Source organism: Phyllobates terribilis, unplaced genomic scaffold, assembly GCF_046119375.1.
Source record: "Phyllobates terribilis strain yellow unplaced genomic scaffold, ASM4611937v1 Scaffold_9__5_contigs__length_417890890, whole genome shotgun sequence".
Classification (NCBI taxonomy): domain Eukaryota; kingdom Metazoa; phylum Chordata; class Amphibia; order Anura; family Dendrobatidae; genus Phyllobates; species Phyllobates terribilis.
The window spans coordinates 52,687,608-52,708,883 of NW_027362769.1; the positions used below are offsets into that span (position 1 = coordinate 52,687,608).

The window sequence follows — 21,276 nt, forward strand, 5'->3', positions numbered from 1 at the left end:
TTATGGATATGCTAAAAATGTATGTAGTCTTCTATATTGGCAGGTGGCTTATTTAGTTGTGCATCGGTTTGTATATACAATCATCCTTTAATGACATGCAATGTCGGGTTCATATCACGATTGATCCTCTTCATGTTTGCCCCTATGTTCAGTTACTCCGTTGGGGCATACCTCCAAAACCACGCAAAATGGGATTCGGGTGTATGCACTTATGGGACCATTGACTATAATGCAGAGTCAGTGTTCTCTGTCATGCATCATTTTTGGCTGTATGCACTTAGTAGAGGTGGGGAGCAAGACGTAGTCTGGACATAAGCCCTGACAAAGCCACTGAATATAAGGGCAAACAGAGCCTAACATTTTAAGGTGAAAACGTTCCATGTCTTCATGGTTTGTGTAAATCCACTTTGTAATGACTACACATCTGCTATCTTGATTTCTCTTCAGATTGCAAAATTACGTCAGCAGCTTCAAAGGAGTAAACACAGCAGCAGACACCATCGTGACAAGGACAGGCAGTCTCCGTTCCATGGCAACCACACTGCAATTAACCAATGCCAGGTAAGAGCTGGCACTGCCCAGCAAGGAGTACCTCTAGTACCAAGGCAACCAGCTATCGATTAATGTAACAAGCGGTATAGAAAATCAGGACAGATTTGCCGGTCATGTTAAATTTTCTAATTGCAGCTCCTTTACTAGATTTTTTTTTTTCTGTAATAGATGACTTACAACAAAATCTGTCTCAATGGAAAACTTGAATATCTTTTTGTGATCTTTGCCATGTACAGTGTGTCGATGACTTTGTTGGTGGTTAACAAGTTTTTCAGAGGTTTTCCACCTACCCACACATACTATTATGAAGTCTTATGTTTGTAGATTCTCCTCCGAAGACTAGAAGCACCATAGGTCAGTACATGGGCTGCGCAACCGTTTGCCCATGAGTAGCCGACTACATCACACCTGAGCCAAACATCTATGATATTAGCAGCATGACTGGTAATGCTGACTGAGGCTATCCAGTGTCTATGGCCCACTGTAATAACGGTTACTTTAATTTACCCAGGGGAATGTAAATTAGCTGACAATAGACTTGTATTGCTTAAAGAAATTGTCCACATTGTATATAATGTGAAAACGCCAAGTCTGAAAATGTTTGCACTGCCTCAAAAATGTTGTGACTTTTCAAAGTGTTTTACGCCAGATTTGATGAATTGGGGCCTAAAACTCTGTTTTATCAAATGTGTTGGGCATGAGTTTTTGGCTTTTGGTGCTACAAGTTCTCCTCCTTCATAGCTCCGATTTCCTTAGGGTGTGTTCCCACGTTCAGGATTTGCTTGCTGTTTTGACGCTGCTTATTTATGCAGCATCAAAACCCCAGCAGACAGATGTTACAGCATAGTGGATGGGTTTTCTAGAAATCCCATGCCCACTATGCGTCTCTGTTCAAATGTGGATCACCTGCGGAAACTGACATGCGGCGCATGTCCATTTCTCTTGCGGGTACGCATTCAGATTTTCCCCATACACTTGCTTAGATGAGGAAAATCGGCATGTGTAAAAAAAAAAAAAAAAAAAAAAAAAAAAAGTCCACCAATTTACATAAAATAGTGCGGACGTGGTACGGAAGTTCTGCAGCTTCAGGGCCGCCGCAGGTCCTGAACGTGGGAACGTAGCCTAACAGACTTCATAGCTATTATGTCCACAAAACGGTCGCTCATGAAGAAGCATGCTACCAGACCTATCCATCAGCCTACATCTCGAAAAAAGGCTTTTTCATGTAGTTTTCAATTGGCGGATACAATATACACTCTTTACTGATCCCACACCTCCCCTCTTTCAATGCTGCCGGAGTACTGTGCTAGTGTCTCTACTTCCTGTTAGTCTGGACAGGCATGTAGCCACTGCAGTCAATCACTAAATTATCATTGACCAATGCACAAAGGATTGCCTGCAGTGGTCACATAATGGTCCCATTGGAACAATACAGAGAGTGGGCAGCTTAGGCTAAGGCACCACATACATGACCATGCTAAATTGGCTGGGATGGGATTTCTGCTGAGGCCTTTGGGCATCTGCCGAAATTGGGCAATCTCCAATATTTTAATTTTGGGACCACATTAGTTTTGCGTTTTTCACAATTGCCTTTATTCCAGCAAACCTGCTTGGATGCCTTTAATTTGCTATTTGATTTCTCATAATTTTTCTGTATTGTAAAGTGCTGCAGAATATGTTTGGGCAATAGAAATAAAAATGATTATTTATTATTTCTCCCCATGAAAGTGAATAATTTACAAGCTTATCAGTGATGTGCTGTGCTCAGTTGTAGTTTGCGCCCATAGATGCAGAACAATATTGAGTTTTGTCTCACTGTTTAGTACCAGATGTACTTTTTTCCTCAGTGTGAAAGTCGCAGCTAATGTATGGACACTCCTGCCCAGTAGACAATGTACAACGTTTACAGTTCTGCCTTTTTACCAAAACTCCGATTCTGTTTTGTGGAGGCTTTTGTCAGTGTGCTGTGCCATATGCAGATATTGTAACCTCTGTGTGTTTGTTCCCCAAGCGGAGGCAGTGGGCCCCTAGAGATGCTTGTCCCTTTTGCTTTGTATTCTGAGAGCGCTTACCCCCTGCTGAGTGCCACAGATTTACCACACACATAAGCCCTAAATGCAGGTTACCAGCTGCCACTTGTATAAAGCCCAATCTGCTTCTCTGGCCCTTTATTTTGGCTAGTTATATGCAGAAGGCCAAACGTATATCCTGGGAGGAATACTTGTTATATAGGTGAATGTGAAGATTTTCTGTACAAAATGGAACTGTATAAGGTAAAACAGAATTTTTATAAACTGAATCGCTTTCACATTTTTAGTTCAGAAAGGGCTTTTTTTTTTTTTTTTTAAATTGCCAGAAGCTCAGGGGTTCCTGTAACACCTTGGAGATGCAGCTGTTTTTTTATTTATTTTTTGTTTTGCCATATGAGGGACTGTTGGGTTTTGTTTTTTTTTGCGAGACGTCTTGTGGGTTTGAATGACATCATTCGGTTTAATAATGTACTTAAAAACAGGGAAACAAAATCCAAGGAGGATGAAATTGTTTTTTACTGCAAAGTGAATGCCGAAATAGCAACTATTAAAAGAAAAAACCCACAAAAAATTGGTTTTGTCTCGTTTTAAAGGGAACCTGTCCCGTTAAAAAACGCTATTAACTTGCAGATATGGGGCTAATCTGCAGGTTAATATTCTGAACCTGCCCGGTGCCAGCACTGAGATCCCTGCTGCAGGGAGGAAATGGACTTTTATCCTCCCCGGCAGTGTTAAACGTTCAGTCATGGTGGCGTCGGCACGGGTTCAGTCACCGCTTAGTGTATAGAGAGCAGTGGCTTTAACCATGCCCCAGGCACTGACAGCAGCTCAGCATTAGCACCAGCTCTCAGTCAGTGTCGGGGGTGCGAAACAGCCCCTGCCCTCTACACTGAGTAGTGACTGAACACTGCTGGGAAGACTAAAGTTAATTTCCTCACTGCAGCGGGGCTCTCAGTGTAGATGCTGCACATTGTCAGAACGCTATTAACCAGAGTCTGGTATTGAGCCATACCTAAACTAATGAGTGAATATTAAAGGGGTTTTCCAGGTGTGGCATGAAAGTCTGCAGTTACTTTATGTGACTGCAGACTTGTGAATCCTCACAGCGTGCCCAGTGCGTGCTGTGAGGATTCTCTGGTGCTGGCAGCGGGCAGTCATATGACCACAAGTATGTGATATGCATACTCCTGGCCACATTTTGACTTGACGTGCATGGCCTTGTTCAGCACATGTCTAGTCAGAATGTGTCCGGGAGTATGCATATTGTATGCTTGTTTGCAGTCATGTGACTGCCTGGTCTTTCCACTGGCACCAGAGAATCCTGACAGCATGTGCAGTGCATGTTGGGAGGATTCACAAGTCACACAGAGTTCCTGCATACTTCCAGGACAACCCCTTTTAATGTTGTGTTTTGTAAGCCTGACAATCCTCACCAGCACTTTATTGCTGATCTTATGGCAAGCTTTTGCCCGCGTCCCTTTGAGCAGTCTGGTAAGTCATCATTGGTGTTTTGTGTATACTTCTTCTCTGCAGACTTCCATGTCTAAGAATGTACTTACGCCGATGACCATACCCATCACCAAATCATCAGGCTCTCGATTTCGGAACAGCGTGGAAGGGCTGAATCAAGAAATTGAAATCATCATTAAGGAAACAGGAGAGAAGGAAGAGCAACTCATGGTAAGTGCATATTCCTTTCCACTATGGAGCCATACCCCAGTTACTGGTTCTTGATGGTAATTTACAACTTACCATTGAGAAGGCTCTTTTCACTTTTCTTCGCTGCACATGGAATCAAGAAGCATTTTTATTTTTTTAAGTTTTCACCCTCCATATTATGGGTTTATTAAGGAGGGTGGGTTGCTCCAATATTCATCTTGAAGCATATATCCTTGTGGTTTCCCAGCATGGAGACTGTTCAGGCCTTCCTGATGTCAATGGGAACATTACAATGAGTTTCCAGCATCTGCACCCTGAGGTAAGTTGTCGCTGTGTGTGGTATTATTTTCCTTTTTGTGTATACTCGCTATTCTATTGTTTTTGTTTTCTTTGGTTGGAGCGCTGAGTGCCATTAACCTGATATATGTTGTCATGTACTTTACATTATTCTAAGCTATTGGATGTGATGATCTCCCAGGATGCATCGTGTCTGCTGTGTAACCATTAGATAACCTATATTGTATAGTAGCTGCCAAGGTTAGTGCTAATAAGCCCATTTAATATAAAAAATTGCAGCCTCTATCACGACCATTTCGGTAAATGTTTAGCAGCACATCCTTGGCCGGTTTGCTGGCACATCCATTAATAGCAGCCATATTAAGTTACACTTAGTAATAAGGCCACCAATTTGATTTGCCCTCGTCAACTGTAATATAGTGGGTGTGTAAAGGTGACCGTACACCTTACCCAGCTATTTTGTCCTCTCCCCATTTATGCTGGGCATTCATGTCTTCACAATTGGGAGCAAAAAGTGGGCAAGTTGAAATTTTACATGCCTTACTCATCATTCCCCTGATATCAGGGCTGCGGGGGAGAATCTGACAAATCCATATACATTGGTTGATTAGTGGGGTCTGGTAAACGTTCATCTAATGTGTATGGAACCACTAAGGCAAAATGCTTTTCTTTTGCACAAGTGTGTACTTCTGTACCTGCTCTTGCTGAGAATAGCAAATGGGAATAACCACATAAAGCGAGGGCGACACAGCAACTTGGGGTCATGCGATAGGCGATCACAATGTCACACAGCAACATCGCAAGTAATGATAGTCAGTGGGATTGCAGTCTGAACAATGCCGCAACCCATTCCCACTGGTTTGCTGCAGAGCCTCGTTTCCTGGCGGCAGCAGGACAATGCGATGTTATGTCACGTACACATAAATTGCCGTACTTCTAGCCTAAAAGTATGGCAACATGCTTTCAGAATTGGGTAACAAACTTTAAAAATACCAGTGTTTTTGCAGCAAGAAATTAGTAGTTGATTTGCTGTGCAACAATGCTAAAGTAGATGACTACCTAGGGTGGTTCCAAACATGGCAGCTGAAGCGGCCTGCGGCAGGCCAGTAGCCACATGATTGTGAAACAAAATTGTTCAGTGATTGGCCATTGTGGTGGAGGGAGTTTTTGAATGATTGGCCTTTTTTTTTTTTTTCCTTCGTCTCATTGATGGCTTCCTATAGTCCCTAATTTCTGCAATAGTTGTGCCTTAGCTAGATGAAGGGCAGCACTAGAGCTCACTAGGAAATAACAGTTCTATCTTACTGCATGCAGCACTAACTAAGGAAAGTCTGTCTTTCTAATCTCTGTAACGACCTGCTATAGGCCATGACAGGAGTATAATTTTATAGTTTGAGGATCTTGCAGACTTTTCTCAATATGGATATCTGCTTGTTCTTAGCGCAGGAGGACATGTCAGCCAAATCAAGTGTATATGGGAAGCCATAGATATTGATATATCCATGATATATGGATTTTGATTTCTGCATGCACATTTTTTTCCCTGGTGGTTGTTTCCTATCAACTTATCTCCCTCTCCCAATTTTAAGAAATTCACCCATATTTATGTGGGAGTCAGTAGTGGTCAGTAGTAATTTAAGATCAGTGTGGTTCCAGACGGCACACTAAGCAGATAGATGTCCATGTTGTGAAAATGACTGATGTGACATTTTAGGAAAGCTAAAAACAAATGATGGAAAGGAAAAGTTGAAGACAGCCAGGTGGCTCTGTTTCCATTTACTGGCTATGGGCGTCTTCTCCACTTTCCTGTTGCATCAGTTTAGAAAAAAAAATTGTCCATTTATTCCAAAATGTAAATTGGCCAAAGTGGGAAGTCAGAAATTCAAGCCATAGCCAGAGATGCTGGTTTTACCTACAGAGATATTGTAGTTTTTTGATTCAGTAGCAAAGGCACAAGTGACAATTTGTCACCTCTAATTCTAAGAAACTGGTGCTACAATGGTCAAATCCTGGGCTGACAACCCATATGGCTACTGCTCTAACTTCGGACTCACTATAATTGGCCATTTTGTCTAAAAAAAAATCATATGACCGTTTTTGTGTTAAACTTTCCAGTTGCCACTAATTAGTTTTCTTCTCTCCAGCGGCTGCTTCACCCCATGCATTTTATCCTTGTCTCTTTTAACATAAACTTGCATTATCTGTAGTCCTCTCAGGATCATGTTCTACGTAGACTTGATGTTTTGCTAATTGGTTACTCCACAGCCAGATTTTAGTGTCGTAGCATAGGTTTGGCGGCACATGCTGCACTTAGGCTATGTTCACACATTGCGTTTTTGCTGCGTTTTTTTTCTGCAGCAAAACCTGATCTCTTGCCAGGAGGTTTGTTCAGGATTTTTCTTGCTGCGTTTTTTTTCGCTGTCCTTTTTGTCTCTTTATGCATGTACATAAAGTTCAGTGAAAAAAAACAAAAAACTTCATTCTGGTTTTGGCACAAGAAACGCGGAAAAGCCTGACACCTACGTTTTTGGTGCGTATTTTCAGCTTTTTTTCCACTACCCATTACAATGGGTGAAAAAAACGCTGAAAGAAGTGACATGCTCTATTTTGCAAAAAACATGCAAAGCCCAAAATCCTGAAAAAAAAAAAAAAAACAATGTGTGTGCATGAGATTTCTGGAATCTCATAGATTTTGTTGGAACTGTAAAACGCTGCTGAAAATTTGCTTAAAAACGTTGAAAAAACCAAGATGTGTGAACATAGCCTTAGAGAAAATTAACCCAGAATTGACTTAAAATGAAGTTGAGTCTGAATACTGGGTCACTGATTTCCAAAATGACAGCACACCTATTGCCAGTCAGTTTTAAAACTATGGGCTGTACAAAGGATCATTCAGATCTGGTGCACCCCTGTGTCAGAGCTGGACACTTTCTTCTGGAAGTCAGTAGTGACTGACTTGTCAGATGAACATTATGTTGGCAGTAAGTAAAAATTTGAGAAAAGCCAATAGACCAACCCGTAGTCTGTGAAATAAGCAATCTACTTGTCAGTATGCAATAGCTGAACCCTGCACTAAAGACACATACCTTGTATAGTACCAGATGTAAATGTACATGAAGAAAGTGGAAGCCATGTGTAATGGCCGCCATGTTTCTTGTATGTCACTACTCTATCAGAAGTTACGTGCCTGTATACTTGCAGATATATGTATACATGCACATGGGGATTTTAGTTCACATAATGTTTCTATGGTGATGCCAAACAAGGCGCTTAGCAAGAAGTGTCATCATGGAGCAGCTTTATGCTCTGGGCCTGTAATGTCTTGTAATAAGACTGAAAAGATGGAAGATTTTAAAGAAGCAGTGTGCAGTTTATCATGTAGTTTATATAGCACTTCTGATAGCTTGTGGCCTTTTACAACTAGTCAAATGATCCCAAACTGAGTGATAATAGGATTAAACGATTCTGCAGCTCAGGTTTCTGTAAGTTATCTCACTTTTTACATTATGCCAGCAGATTTTAGGAGCATTAAGATGGTTTTTCTATGTAAAGCTTCTCTTTGTAACTCCTGCAGGCAATATTAATGAGAACCTCACCATTTAAAGGGGTTATCCACCTTTACCAAATAGAATAACCTATGGCAAGGGGTACATACTCACATGTGCTTCCTTTTGGCGCCATTGTTTACTTGAAGCACAATGGCGGGGCACGGTCACACTACATTAGCCATGCTTCCCTTGTTCTGATTATGACCCGCCCGCCCTTCTCCTTGTCACCTGCCTTTCTCCTGTGCGACCGCTCACCGTTCAGTGATGGCTCCTGGTGTGGTATGGAGGTCAGTACAGCATAGCTATTTCTCACGTGATTGCTGAAGTTTCCTTTTCGCGGCGCTGTGAGTGCTGGGAAACTGGGCACGATCAGAATACTATGTGGCATTAATCCGGGAGAAGTACAGCGAGTGCGCACATGTGACGGGATTACAGAAAAGCAATGCCAAGTATCTTCCTGCCACAAGCCATATTAGTAAGTGGGAGACATATTGGTCACTGATTAAAATATTATTTCTAAAGGCTGGATATCCCCTTTTAATGTATGGAGTGTAACAGTCTGTCACGTTTAGTGTGAACAATTTTCTTTCTTTTTATCTAGCAAAGAAAATTATCCGCGTAATGTATTTCCTTTTTTCCCCCTTTTTGTTTTGTATATGTTTTTTTATATTTTATAGCCACAAGATATTCCAGATGGACACCGTGCTCCCCCACCTCTTTCTCTAAGAAGTGTAGATACTCAGACACCCGGTGGAAATGACCGTGGAAGCAACAACAGCAGCCGCTCCCAGTCCATATCTCCTGCTTCATTCATTACCATTTCCAATGACTGCAGCGAGGAGAGCCCATGTACAGTAGAGGACACCCGCACCGACACCAGAGACAAGGGTAATGCATAGAGCTGCTAATTTGTTATTGTCACATAAAGTAACAGGAGATTTACTGTCAATGGAAAGGAAAGTATGTAGGGATGCATCCCCAACTAGTAATGCCAAGTTGTGAATCTGTGACTTTCTAGGAGGCATCACGAGGAAACGGCACAAAGCGGAACTCAAGGAAAAGTTGCTCCAGAATATTCAGATTACACATCTTTTTAAGGGGATTTTCTTATTTCAGGCACAAGTGTTGATGGGTCCAGCACTGTGTCTCTACCTCTTTCTGAGTTCTGAGCCTGTGGGTGGATTTCCTGAAAGAGGGAAAACCCCTTTAAGACTGTATTTGGTCTGCTTTATTAATTAGAGCAGGATTTCTTAAACCTGTTCTCATGGAGCAAGGTCACTCTGAACTTGGTGAAGCCTGGACCTCTGCAATGGTCATAGTCAAAATATGACTTTTTTTCAATTTAGGTTTATCTTACGAATTATGTAGCTACATCTGAGATATATAGGCAACCAAGCTAATCAAGCTCCATGCCTAAATGTAGCCAACTACCCCCTTTTCTATAAGACTTCTATAGTAGTAGCATAGAAGATATACTGCAGGCTGTTAGTATGGCAAGTGTCACCTCTTTACTACAAGGCCATGTGCACACGTTGCATTTTTGTTTGTTTTTTCCGCGCCGAATTGTTCACAAAACCTGATGCCAGCAAAGTGAATGAGAAACCTGAAGTGTCATGCACACGTTGAGTTGCAGATTTGGTTCAGAAAATAGTCTGCAGCATGTCAATTCTCTGTGCATTTTTGACTGCATTTTTCACCCATTTGAATGCATTGAAAAAAAACGCAACGTTTCTGAGGCAGCGTGTTCCTGCCTAGAGATGCAGAAATGGTGCAGAAATTTCTGCACACAAAATACTCACCATGTGCACATACCCTTATCCTTTTAGTATTCTGCACTCGTGTTTGATGGGCATGGCTCCTATAGATTTGTTACGCCACCAAACTACTGACATAAACAGGAAATCCTGCTTTTATGACAAAATTGTTCGTATGAATGACAGAAGTGAAACTTGCAATTTTTTTATGCTTAGTCTACCAATAAATGTATATATTAATTTACGTTTTATATCAGTTGTTTGGTGGAGTAACATAAATCCGTAGGAGCCGTGCCCATCGAACCTGAGTGCAGAATACTAGAAGGATAATGGTAAACAGGTGACACTCGCCCGCACTGTCAGTCTGCAGTATTCCCTGCATGCTACTTGGAGTCTTGTAGACAGCTTGCAGAAAAGGGGGTAGTTATAATTCTGCTATAATCTTGACTTCTAACGGTGCGTTTGGTATGTTCAGGTTGTTCTCTTTTCGAGGTGATCCAGTTGCTAATGGCAATGATTTATTCCCACAGAAAATGGAAATCACTCTCCGTTTCCCAAGTATGCTACATCTCCAAAACCGAACAATAGCTATATGTTCAAGCGGGAACCACCTGAAGGTTGCGAAAGAGTTAAAGTATTTGAGGAAAGCGCGTAAGTGTAATAATCTCTATTCTAAATGTGCTGTCCCATTCCTACATCTTTCCATATGCTGTATTTGGCTTGCAGGACATATAGGGAAAGAAGGGGGATTATCGCATAGTAAGTATAAAGTGGGAGAATGGAGATGCCTCCGTGATTGGGCTCAGCCCTGCACTCCAGAATATATATATACCGTATTTTTTGGACTATAAGACGCACCGGACCATAAGACGCACCTAGGTTTTAGAGGAGGAAAATAGGAAAAAAAATATTTAAGCAAAAAAATGTGGTCATGATGCCCTTTTATAGGGGAGGGAGTCTGCTGCTGACACTGGTATTGGGGTAATGTCCCCCAATTCTGTTAATATCCTCCATCCTGGTATGTATGGCCCCGCCTTCCTGGTATACGTGGCCCCCATCCCATCTTGGTATACGCGGCCCTCATCCCCATCCTGGAATGCATGGCACCCCTTGATCCCCCATCCTGGTATTCATGGCACCCCTTTATCGCCCATTCTGGTATGCATGGCACCCCTTGAGCCCCCATCCAGGTATGCATGGCACCCCTTGAGCCTCCATCCAGGTATGCATGGCACCCCTTGATCACCCATCCTGGTATGTATGGCACCCCCCTGATCCCCATCCTGGCATGTATGGCACCCCTTGATCACCCATCCTGGGATGCATGGCACCCCTTGATCACCCATCCTGGGATGCATGGCACCCCTTGATCACCCATCCTGGGATGCATGGCACCCCTTGATCACCCATCCTGGGATGCATGGCACCCCTTGATCACCCATCCTGGGATGCATGGCACCCCTTGATCTCCCATCCTGGGATGCATGGCACCCCTTGAGCTCCCATCCTGGGATGCATGGCACCCCTTGAGCTCCCATCCTGGGATGCATGGCACCCCTTGAGCCCCCATCCTGGTATGCTTGGCACCCCTTGAGCCCCAATCCTGCTGCCCACAAAAAAAATAAACAATCATACTCGCCTCCTCTCTCCTCCAGCGCTGTCCCGCTCTGCTGCTGACACTCTCACTGCGTGAGCCATGCATGGCAGGGCGTGCATGGCGTCCCTGTCATGCTTCCTCACACAGTGTGAGAGCGCGCACACTGTACCGCAGCACGGCTCCTGCTGCCTCTCTGCGGTCTTTGTGCCCGCTATTAAAGACCATGGATATTAACTACAACCCATGGGAGTGGGTTGTAGTGAATATTCATAAGCTTTAATAGCGGGCACACAGACCGCAGAGCGCAGCAGGAGCCGCGCTGCGGTACAGTGTGCCGGCTATTAAGGAAAATCAAGATTCCCTCCTGTGCCCTGCTGATCAACCGCTGCTGCTCCCCCAGACCTCATACCACGCAGAGCCACAGTATATACAGGGAGATAGTATTCGGACTATAAGACGCACCCCCCACTTTCCTCCAAAATTTTGGAGGAAAAAAAGTGCGTCTTATAGTCCGAAAAATGAGAAAATATATATATATATATATATATATATATATATATATATATATATATCACACGCTACAGACCAAAAGTTTGGACACACCTTCTCATTTAAAGATGTTTCTGTATTTTCAGGACTATGAAAAAGTGTGAAACAACTGAAAATATGTCTTATGTTCTAGGTTCTTCAAAGTAGCCACCTTTTGCTTTGATGACTGCTTTGCACACTCTTGGCATTCTCTTGAGGACTACCTCTTGAAGCTCATCAAGAGAATGCCAAGAGTGTGCAAAGCAGTCATCAAAGCAAAAGGTGGCTACTTTGAAGAACCTAGAATATAAGACATATTTTCAGTTGTTTCACACTTTTTTGTTAAGTATATAATTCCACATGTGTTAATTCATAGTTTTGATGCCTTCAGTGTAAATGTACAATTTTCATAGTCATGAAAATACAGAAAAATCTTTAAATGAGAAGGTGTGTCCAAACTTTTGGTCTGCACTGTGTGTGTGTATGTATATATATGTGTATATATAATTATTAATTTTGCGTTGGCTTGAGGGGTTTGCATCAGTTCATATAGGGAATATGTCTGCCACTGAACTTCAGTGTGCATAACTATTCACTCCCCTAAATTAGTACTTTGTAGACCCTTCTTCTGCAGCAATTACAGTTGCAAGTCGCTTTAGATAAGTCTCTTGAGCCTTCCACATATTGCCAATTGGGATTTTTGCCCATTTCTCAAGGCAAAACTGTTCCACTTCCTTCAAGTTAGATGGTTTCCTCTGGTGAACAGCAATCTTCAAGTCTGACCACAGATTGTCAACTGGATTAAGGTCTGGGCTTTGACTAGGCCACTCCAGAACATTTACGTTTCCTCTTAAAGCACGCGAGTATGGCATTAGCAGTATGCTCTGAGTTATTGTCTTGTTGAACCTCCATCCCAATCTCAGATCACTTACAGACTGAAACAGGTTTTGTTCAAGAATATCACTGTATATCGCACCATCCATCTTTCCCTTGACTCAGACCATTTTCCCTGTTCTTGCTGACAAAAAAACATCCCCACAGCATGATGTCTCCACCACCAGTCTCTGCATAGCAACTCTGCAGCTCCTTCAGGGTTACCTTTGGTCTCTGTGCTGCCTCTCTGATTAATGTCCTCCTTGCCCGGGCTGAGAGTTTTGGTGGGCGGCCCTCTCTTGGCAGGTTTGTTGTGTTACCATGTTCTTTCAATTTCATGATAATGGATTTTCGGGGGATCATCAGAGATTGGATTTTATTTTATAACCCAACCCTGACTTGTACTTCTCAACAACTTTGTCCCTGACTTGTTTGGAGATCGCTTTGGTCTTCATGGTGTTTGGTTAGTGGAACCTCTTGCTTAATGGTGTTGCAGCCTCTGTGGTCTTTCAGAAATGTGTATATACTGACAGAGCATGTGACACTTAGATTGCACAGTGGTGGACTTCCTTTCACTAAGCATGTGACTTATGAAGGTAATTGCTTGCACCAGAAACTTTTAGGGGCTTCAGTGCAAAAGGGGTGAATACATATGCACATGCCAATTGTTTGTTATTTGATCTCATAAATTTAATTTATGCCTAGATTTTTCTCACTTCACCAACTTACACTATTTAGTACTGATGCATCACACGCAAGTCAATTTCCAAAAAATATTTAAACACAGGTTGTAATGTAACAAAGTAGGTAAAAAGCATATATATAATATATAAATATATATATTATACATACTGGTGCATCTCACTGAATTAGAATATCAAAAAGTTTATTTATTTCAGTTATTCAATACAAAAAGTGAAACTCATATTATATTGAGTCATTACAGAGTGATCTATTTCAAGTGTTTATTTCTGTTAATGTTGATGATTATGGCTTACAGCCAATGACAACACAAAAGTCATTATCTCAGTAAAGTAGAATAATTAACAAAAAACACCTGCAAAGGCTTCCTAAGCATTTAAAAAGGTCCCTTAGTCTGTTTCAGTAGGCTCCACAATCATGGGGAAGACTGCTGACTTGACAGATGTCCAGAAGGCAATCATTGACACACTCCACAAGGAGGATAAGCCACGAAAGGTCTTTGCTAAAGAAGCTCGCTGTTCAGAGTGCTGTATCTAAGCATATTAATGGAAAGTTGAGTGGAAGGAAAAAGTGTAGTTGAAAAAGGTGCATGAGCAACCGGGATAACTGCAGCCTTGAAAGGATTAAGAAAACGCCATTTAAAAGTTTGGGGGGAGATTCACAAGAAGTGGACTGCTGCTGGAGTCATTGCTTCAAGAGCCACCACACACAGACGAATCCAGGACATGGGCTACAAGTGTCACATTCCTTGTGTCAAGCCACTCTTGGCCTATAGACAACGCCAGAAGCGTCTTACCTGGGCCAAGGAGAAAAAGACCTGGACTGTCGCTCAGTGGTCCAAGGTGTTATTTTCAGATGGAAGTAAATTTTGCATTTCTTTTGGAAATCCAGGTCCCAGAGTCTGGAGGAAGAGGAAGTCTGGAGTGGAGAGACCACAATCCAAGCTGCTTGAGGTCCAGTGTGAAGTTTCCTCAATCAGTGATGGTTTGGGGAGCCATGTCATCTGCTGGTGTAGGTTCACTGTGTTTTATCAAAACCAAAGTCAGCGCAGCTGTCTACCAGGAAATTTTAGAGAACTTTATGCTTCCCTCTGTCGACAAGCTTTTTGGAGATGGAAATTTCATTCTCCAGCAGGACTTGGCACCTGCCCACACTGCCAAAAGTACCAATACCTGGTTTAAAAACAACAGTATCACTGTGCTTGATTGGCCAGCAAACTCGCCTGACCTTAACTCCATAGAGAATCTATGGGGTATTGTCAAGAGGAAGATGAGAGACACCAGACCCAACAAGCTGAAGACTATCAAAGCAACCTGGGCTTCCATAACACCTCAGCAGTGCCACAGGCTGATCGCCTCCATGCCACACCACACTGATGCAGTAATTGATGCAAAAGGAGCCCGATCAAGTATTGACTGCATTTACTGAACATACATTTCAGTAGGAGAACATTTTGTATTTTAAAATCATTTTCAATCTGTTATAAAGTATTCTAATTTACTGAGATAATGACTTTTGTGTTTTCATTGGCTGTAAGCCATAATCATCAACAATAACAGAAATAAACACTTGAAATAGATCACCCTGTTTGTAATGACTCTATATAATGAGTTTCACTTTTTGTATTGAAGAACTGAAATAAATGTTTTGATATTCTAATTTGGTGAGAAGCACCTGTACATATGGGATTATTTGGTATGTATGTATGAGTAAAATATCACATCCTAGATATCACTGAATGAAATATTCCAGTTGCAAATCTTTATTCATTACATAGTGGAACAATACAACTTAAAAATGTTCAATGTAAATCAAAATTAATATCCCATGGAGGTCTGGATTTGGAATGATACTCAAAATCAAAGTGTAAAATCAAATTACAGGCTGATCCAACTTCAGTGGGAATGCCTCAAGACAAGGAAATGATGCTCAGTATTGTGTGTGGCCTCCACGTGCCTGTATGACCTCCCTACAACGCCTGGGCATGCTCCTGATGAGCTGGCAGATGTTCTCCTGAGGGATCAACTCCCAGACCTGGACTAAAGCATCCGCCAACTCCTGGACAGTCTGTGGTGCAACGTGACATTGGTGGATGGAGCAAGACATGAAGTCCCAGATGTGCTCAATCGGATTCAGGTCTGGGGAACGGGCGGGCCAGTACAAAGCATCAATGCCTTCATCATGCCGGAACTGCTGACACACTCCAGCCACATGAGGCCTACCATTGTCATGTATCAGGAGGAACCCAGGGCCCACTGCACCTGCATATGGTCTTACAATGGGTCTGAGGATCTCATCCCAGTACCTAATGGCAGTCAAGGGTACCTCTGCCTAGCACATGGAGGGCTGTGCGGCCCTCCAAAGAAATGTCTCCCCACACCAATACTGACCCACTGCCAAACCGGCCATTCCGGAGGATGTTGCAAGCAGCAGATCGCTCTCCACAGCATCTTCAGACTGTCATGTCTGTCACATGTGCTCCGTGTGAACCTGCTTTCATCCGTGAAGAGCACAGGGCGACAATGTTGAATCTGCCAATCTTTGTGTTCTCAGGCGAATGCCAATCGCCCTGCACAGTATTGGGCTGTAATCACAACACCCACTTGTGGACGTCGGGCCCTCATACCACCCTCATGGAGTCTGTTTCTGACAGTTTGAGCAGACACATGGATGTTAGTGGCCTCCTGGAGGTCATTTTCCAGGGCTCTGGCACTGTTCCTCCTGATCCTCCTTGCACAAAGGTGGAGGTAGCGGTCCTGCTGCTTGGTTGTTGCCCTCCTGCGGCCCCCTCCACGTCTCCTGGTGTACTGGCCTGTCTCCTGGTATCTGCTCCATGCTCCGGACACTGCTCACAGACACAGCTACCCTTCTTGCCACTGCTCGCATTGATGTGCCATCCTGGATGAGCTGCACTACCTGAGCAACTTTTGTGGGCTGTAGACACCGCCTCCTGCTACTGTACTTCTAAGGGTGAGAACAATGACAAAATGCAAAAATAGCCAAAACTGCCAAAAGGGATGAGAACAGAGAAATTCTGTGGTGACCACCTGCAGAACCGCTCCTGTATAGAGGGTGTCTTGCTAATTGCCTATCATTTCTACCTGTTTTGTGAAGGAGAAATTGATTTACAATCTGTGTTGCTTCATAGCTGAAGAGGTTGATTTCACAGAAGTGTTATTGACTTGGAGTTACATTGTGTTGTTTAAGTGTTTTTTGAGCAGTATGTATGTATGTATGTATGTATATAATATTTTGTTTCATTATGGTCCATTAAGACACAGCCCCTGTCCATATGCCTCATCAGGACATGTGCACATCCAGGAGGGGAGGCTCCCTCTCAGCTGTATCCTTGGAATGGGATCAGACAATCCCTGTAATGGACTAGACGACCTACAATCACTGCTGCCGAATGTTTACTTATAGTATCTTCAACATGTAAAGCTTTGGGATATTGCAAAGAATTCACTGGCATTACATATAATAACTTAATTTCAAAAAATGCACATTTATATTTATCAAACAGTAATGTCTGACAAAAGCGACCGCACAGTAGCTGGGGATCTCCACGTCCAGCTAGCTGCTCGTGTTCATTACACTATTGACTTTGTATGAGCAGCTTTAGGCTTTTAAGTGGATGAGTTTTAAATAGCAGTTGTCTGTGTAGGAACTGGGCCAAAGTAATATCTGAAACTCCTTTCCCATTGATTAGTCCTGTTCAATAAATTCGCTTAATTTGGAATGGTAAAAAAAAATGTTTCCAGATTTATAACGTGTTGAAAAAAATAAAACGGGGTGCATGCTGTATGCATTATATTCAGATTGAATTTAACATCTGCACATATTTCTTGTAGGCCAAAGCCATTACATGAAATCCCTCCTTTCTATTGCCCCGACAAGAACAAAGTGAACTTTATCCCAAAGAGTGGATCTGCCTTCTGCCTTGTCAGCATCCTCAAGCCTCTTCTGCCACATCAGGAAATTGCTTTTAAAGGCTCCAGCCACAGCCTGACTGTTCCTTCTGGTATCCCTCCTGCATTAGTTCAGAATTTTAGCATGGCCTCTATATCCTCAAATATAGAACAAGAACGTAATTCTCGTGGTACTAATACTCTTGCCTCTCCCATGTCTCTGCTGCACCCTACCGGCCAGATTGATGAAGAGGAGGACTAGGAGCCGGTGTGAACGCTCTCCTGGAGATCTGCACTTATTATAGAGACTCTAGATGCAGTATTGTCGTAAGCTGGCCATATTATTATTCTGCTGTAAGATGGACAGCATGCCTTACCATTGTTGGTATTGATATTGGTAATTGATCTGCTCCTTGTCTGATCTGGAGGGCTTTCAGTTTTAGCTCATTACTATACTTTTTCTTCTGTATCTCTAAGTAATTGCTGCTGCAGTTGCAAATGGGTAACTAATTAGGAATACTGTACCTGTATTCCCACGATATGGCCAATTTGCTGTTATAAATCAATTATTGGACTTTATTTAACCCTTGTGATAATGCCGACACAGCTGAAGGTCCAGGGATGGACAGACTTCAGCTATCCAGTTGTTGCAGAGCTGCACTTTGTGACGTGTATGGCTGAAATGACGGGTTGGCTGTAATTATCCCACATGGTAAGGGAAGAGGAATGTATCCTAGTGTAATCATGGTGAATACATGAAGGTGGAGTTGAATAATCAATTTTTTTTCTATCATGCATGGGCAAAATTCTGAATGTTAAGAACGTGAGGAAATGTGTTTTCAGTGGTTGTAGTATTTCCTATGAATTTCAGCTGTTTTCCAGCTGTGGGGACCAAACATGGTAAAATAGTTCAGTGGGCTCCGTGTCCTTGGTTAGGAATGGTAACTTGTATATAAAAGACAAAGACGACAATACTTAATATTTGTGGTATATGGCATTGTATGTGGCTGCTGCATTATCGGTGTATTATGGTTGGAAACCTAGATTCATACACTGATATTTTTATTTTTTTTAACCATATAAAGACGCCTTTTATTCAGATATGATGATGAATAGTTTACAGGTCATTTTCTATGCCAGAAAAGCACTGGTTGTAATACAGACACCTCAGCGAAGCTTGTACTATGTATCCTGGCATTCCCTCTTACACCGCTGCCTGAGAACCTCTTCACATTGACCTTTTCAGCTATCTGAGCACATGTTCACTAGTATTAAGCTCATTCTTTGCTGTAGAGGGACCTGCCACCAGTGTTATATATGCTATGGATGACATAGGGGGCTTCCCTGTATTACCAGTCTTTTCACTCCCTTTCTTTAGGTACGTTCACATTTCCAAGCAGCTCGGCTATCAAATGTGGAAAACCTTGTCATTTGATAAGGTTATGCTACATTATCTGTACCCTCTTTAAGAAAATGGGCAGCATAAAATCCAGAAAAGCTTGGAAATAAAAGGACAGTCTGGGCACATTGATTCAGCCAGATGAGACATTTGGTGGAGACTTCTACTCTTGCTGGGCTTGTTTTTCAAGCTATGTATTTTTCTAAGACCTTGTGATGAGAGAGCCGGTCTGGATTTCTTGCTGCCAGTTTGGGAAGCATAAAACTGCTGACAAGTTCTCTATAGACAGTTTTCAAACCTTGGGGGAGAAACCATCAGTAGTAAGACATGCTATGATTTAGAGGACAAGTATCTGCTTGCTGTTTTGTTGTTTTTTTTTTTTTTTTGTCACATTCAACACAAGTTAACATTGCCTTCTGTTAAGAACGCCGGAGGCCACCATGATGTATACAGTCTTAGAATCCAGTACAAGGCCAAGGCTTTCAGATGACCTGTACATGTAGAATCTGCTGCCAGTGTTTGCAATTGTTTGGCTGATATCTGTTGATCAATCCCAAAGATTGTCATAAAGTTGTTAAAACTTTACTCCTGTGCCTACCTTGCAGGATAAGGATCGGCCTGCTTGTCAGGCCTATGTCAGGCGAATGCTGTTTACACAAATATGGCAACGACTTTTGGTTCGAACTTCCCTCGAATAAGAGGGGTATCAGGAAACTTGTATGCATTATTATATCTTGTGATTTTTGTTTTAAACAAATCCCTTTTACATTTATTTTATAGCAATAACTCTTGTTTCAAGAGTGAATGAACTGCACCAGCCTTTAAAGCATCAGTTTAAAGAAAAAAAAAAATCTTTACACTGTAGCCCAAGAGTGGAATAAGCAGTTTGTGTGTAAGTCACTATGTATCAAACATGGTGAAATGTGACTATTGGAGTTGTTAAGTTAATAAAACTCTACTTGAAAGTGTACCGTATGTCTTTGTTCTGTATTTGTTCTTTGCAGGAACCAACGAGAGGGAAGGCCGTGTTGGACTTAATATTGACTAATAGGCCTGATAGAATAACTGAGGTACAGATAGGGGGGCACCTAGGTAATAGCGATCATAATATTATCGACTTCAAAATGCCCTTCAGTAGGGTTATCAATAAGGGAACAACAAAAACATTAAACTTTAGGAGGGCGAAGTTTGATCAGCTGATAGAAAACCTTCAACTTATTGACTGGGACAAAGTTCTTAATCAAAGGAATACGAATAGTAAATGGGAAACCTTCAAAAGAATTCTGAATACTCAGTGCGAGAGGTATATACCGTATGGGAATAAAAGGGCCAGAAATAAAAGGAAACCAATATGGTTGAACAAGAACGTAAAAGGGGCGTTAAATAGCAAAAAAGAGGCATTCAAGAGATTAAAACAGGAAAACAGTAAGGAGGCACTAATGTGTTACAAGGAAAAAACGAGAACCTGTAAAAAACAAATAAAAATAGCGAAGGAGGAAACAGAGAGACGTATTGCTAGGGAAAGTAGATCAAATCCCAAACTGTTCTTTACGTATATAAATGGTAAAAGGATTAAATCTGATAATATTGGACCGATAAAAAGTGAGGAAGGCAAAATCATAGAGAAAGATGAGGATAAAGCTAATCCATTAAATAATTTTTTTTCGACAACTTTCACAAAGGAAATAGAACTAACAGGAGAAATGAGAAGTGACAAGCTTAATCCTCCACTAAGTATGACAAATCTAACCCAAGCTGGGGTACAGAAACGCCTCAGTAACATTAAAATAAACAAATCACCAGGACCTGATGGCATACACCCACGGGTACTAAGGGAACTAAGTAATGTGATAGACAGACCGTTATATCTTATATTTAAGGACTCTGTTGAGACTGGGTCTGTACCACTTGATTGGCGACAGGCGAATGTAGTGCCAATATGCAAAAAGTGACGCTGGAAACTATCGGCCGGTGAGTCTGACGTCCGTTGTGGGCAAAATTTTTGAAAGCTTCATTAAAGAGGCAATTACGGAGCATCTTGATGCTAATAATCTTTTAGTCCCGAGCCAACATGGATTCATGAGGAATCGCTCCTGCCAAACAAACCTGATTGACTTCTACGAGGAGGTTAGCTCTCGAGTAGATCAGGGGGAACCAGTGGATGTCGTGTATCTCAACTTCTCAAAAGCGTTCGATAGCGTGCCACATAATAGGTTGGTATACAAAATGAGAATGATGGGGCTGGGGGAAAATGTCTGCAAGTGGGTAGCTAATTTACTGGCTAAAGGATAGAAGGCAGAGGGTGGTTATAAATGGAATATACTCAGATTGGGTAAGCGTCACTAGTGGGGTACCACAGGGGTCTGTACTAGGCCCAATGTTATTTAATATCTTTATTAACGACATAGTCAACGGGATAAATAGTAAAA

The 21,276-nt window shown here is 42.1% G+C and overlaps 1 protein-coding gene across 2 annotated transcripts in view; it reads left to right on the top strand.

Moving 5' to 3' along the window:
- FAM117B (family with sequence similarity 117 member B) overlaps positions 1–19,792 on the top strand; it is a 41,284-nt gene extending 21,492 nt beyond the window's left edge. Inside the window, exons 4-9 of one of the 2 annotated variants that reach the window (XM_073646462.1) lie at positions 448–561; positions 4,116–4,262; positions 4,489–4,560; positions 8,764–8,974; positions 10,371–10,491; positions 17,392–19,792. In XM_073646462.1, the coding sequence (XP_073502563.1) occupies positions 448–561; positions 4,116–4,262; positions 4,489–4,560; positions 8,764–8,974; positions 10,371–10,491; positions 17,392–17,710 (984 nt within the window). In that variant the 3' untranslated portion in view covers positions 17,711–19,792. The remainder of the gene's footprint in view (positions 1–447; positions 562–4,115; positions 4,263–4,488; positions 4,561–8,763; positions 8,975–10,370; positions 10,492–17,391) is intronic. The other variant, XM_073646464.1, reaches the window with a different exon arrangement.
- Positions 19,793–21,276: the final 1,484 nt, after the last annotated feature.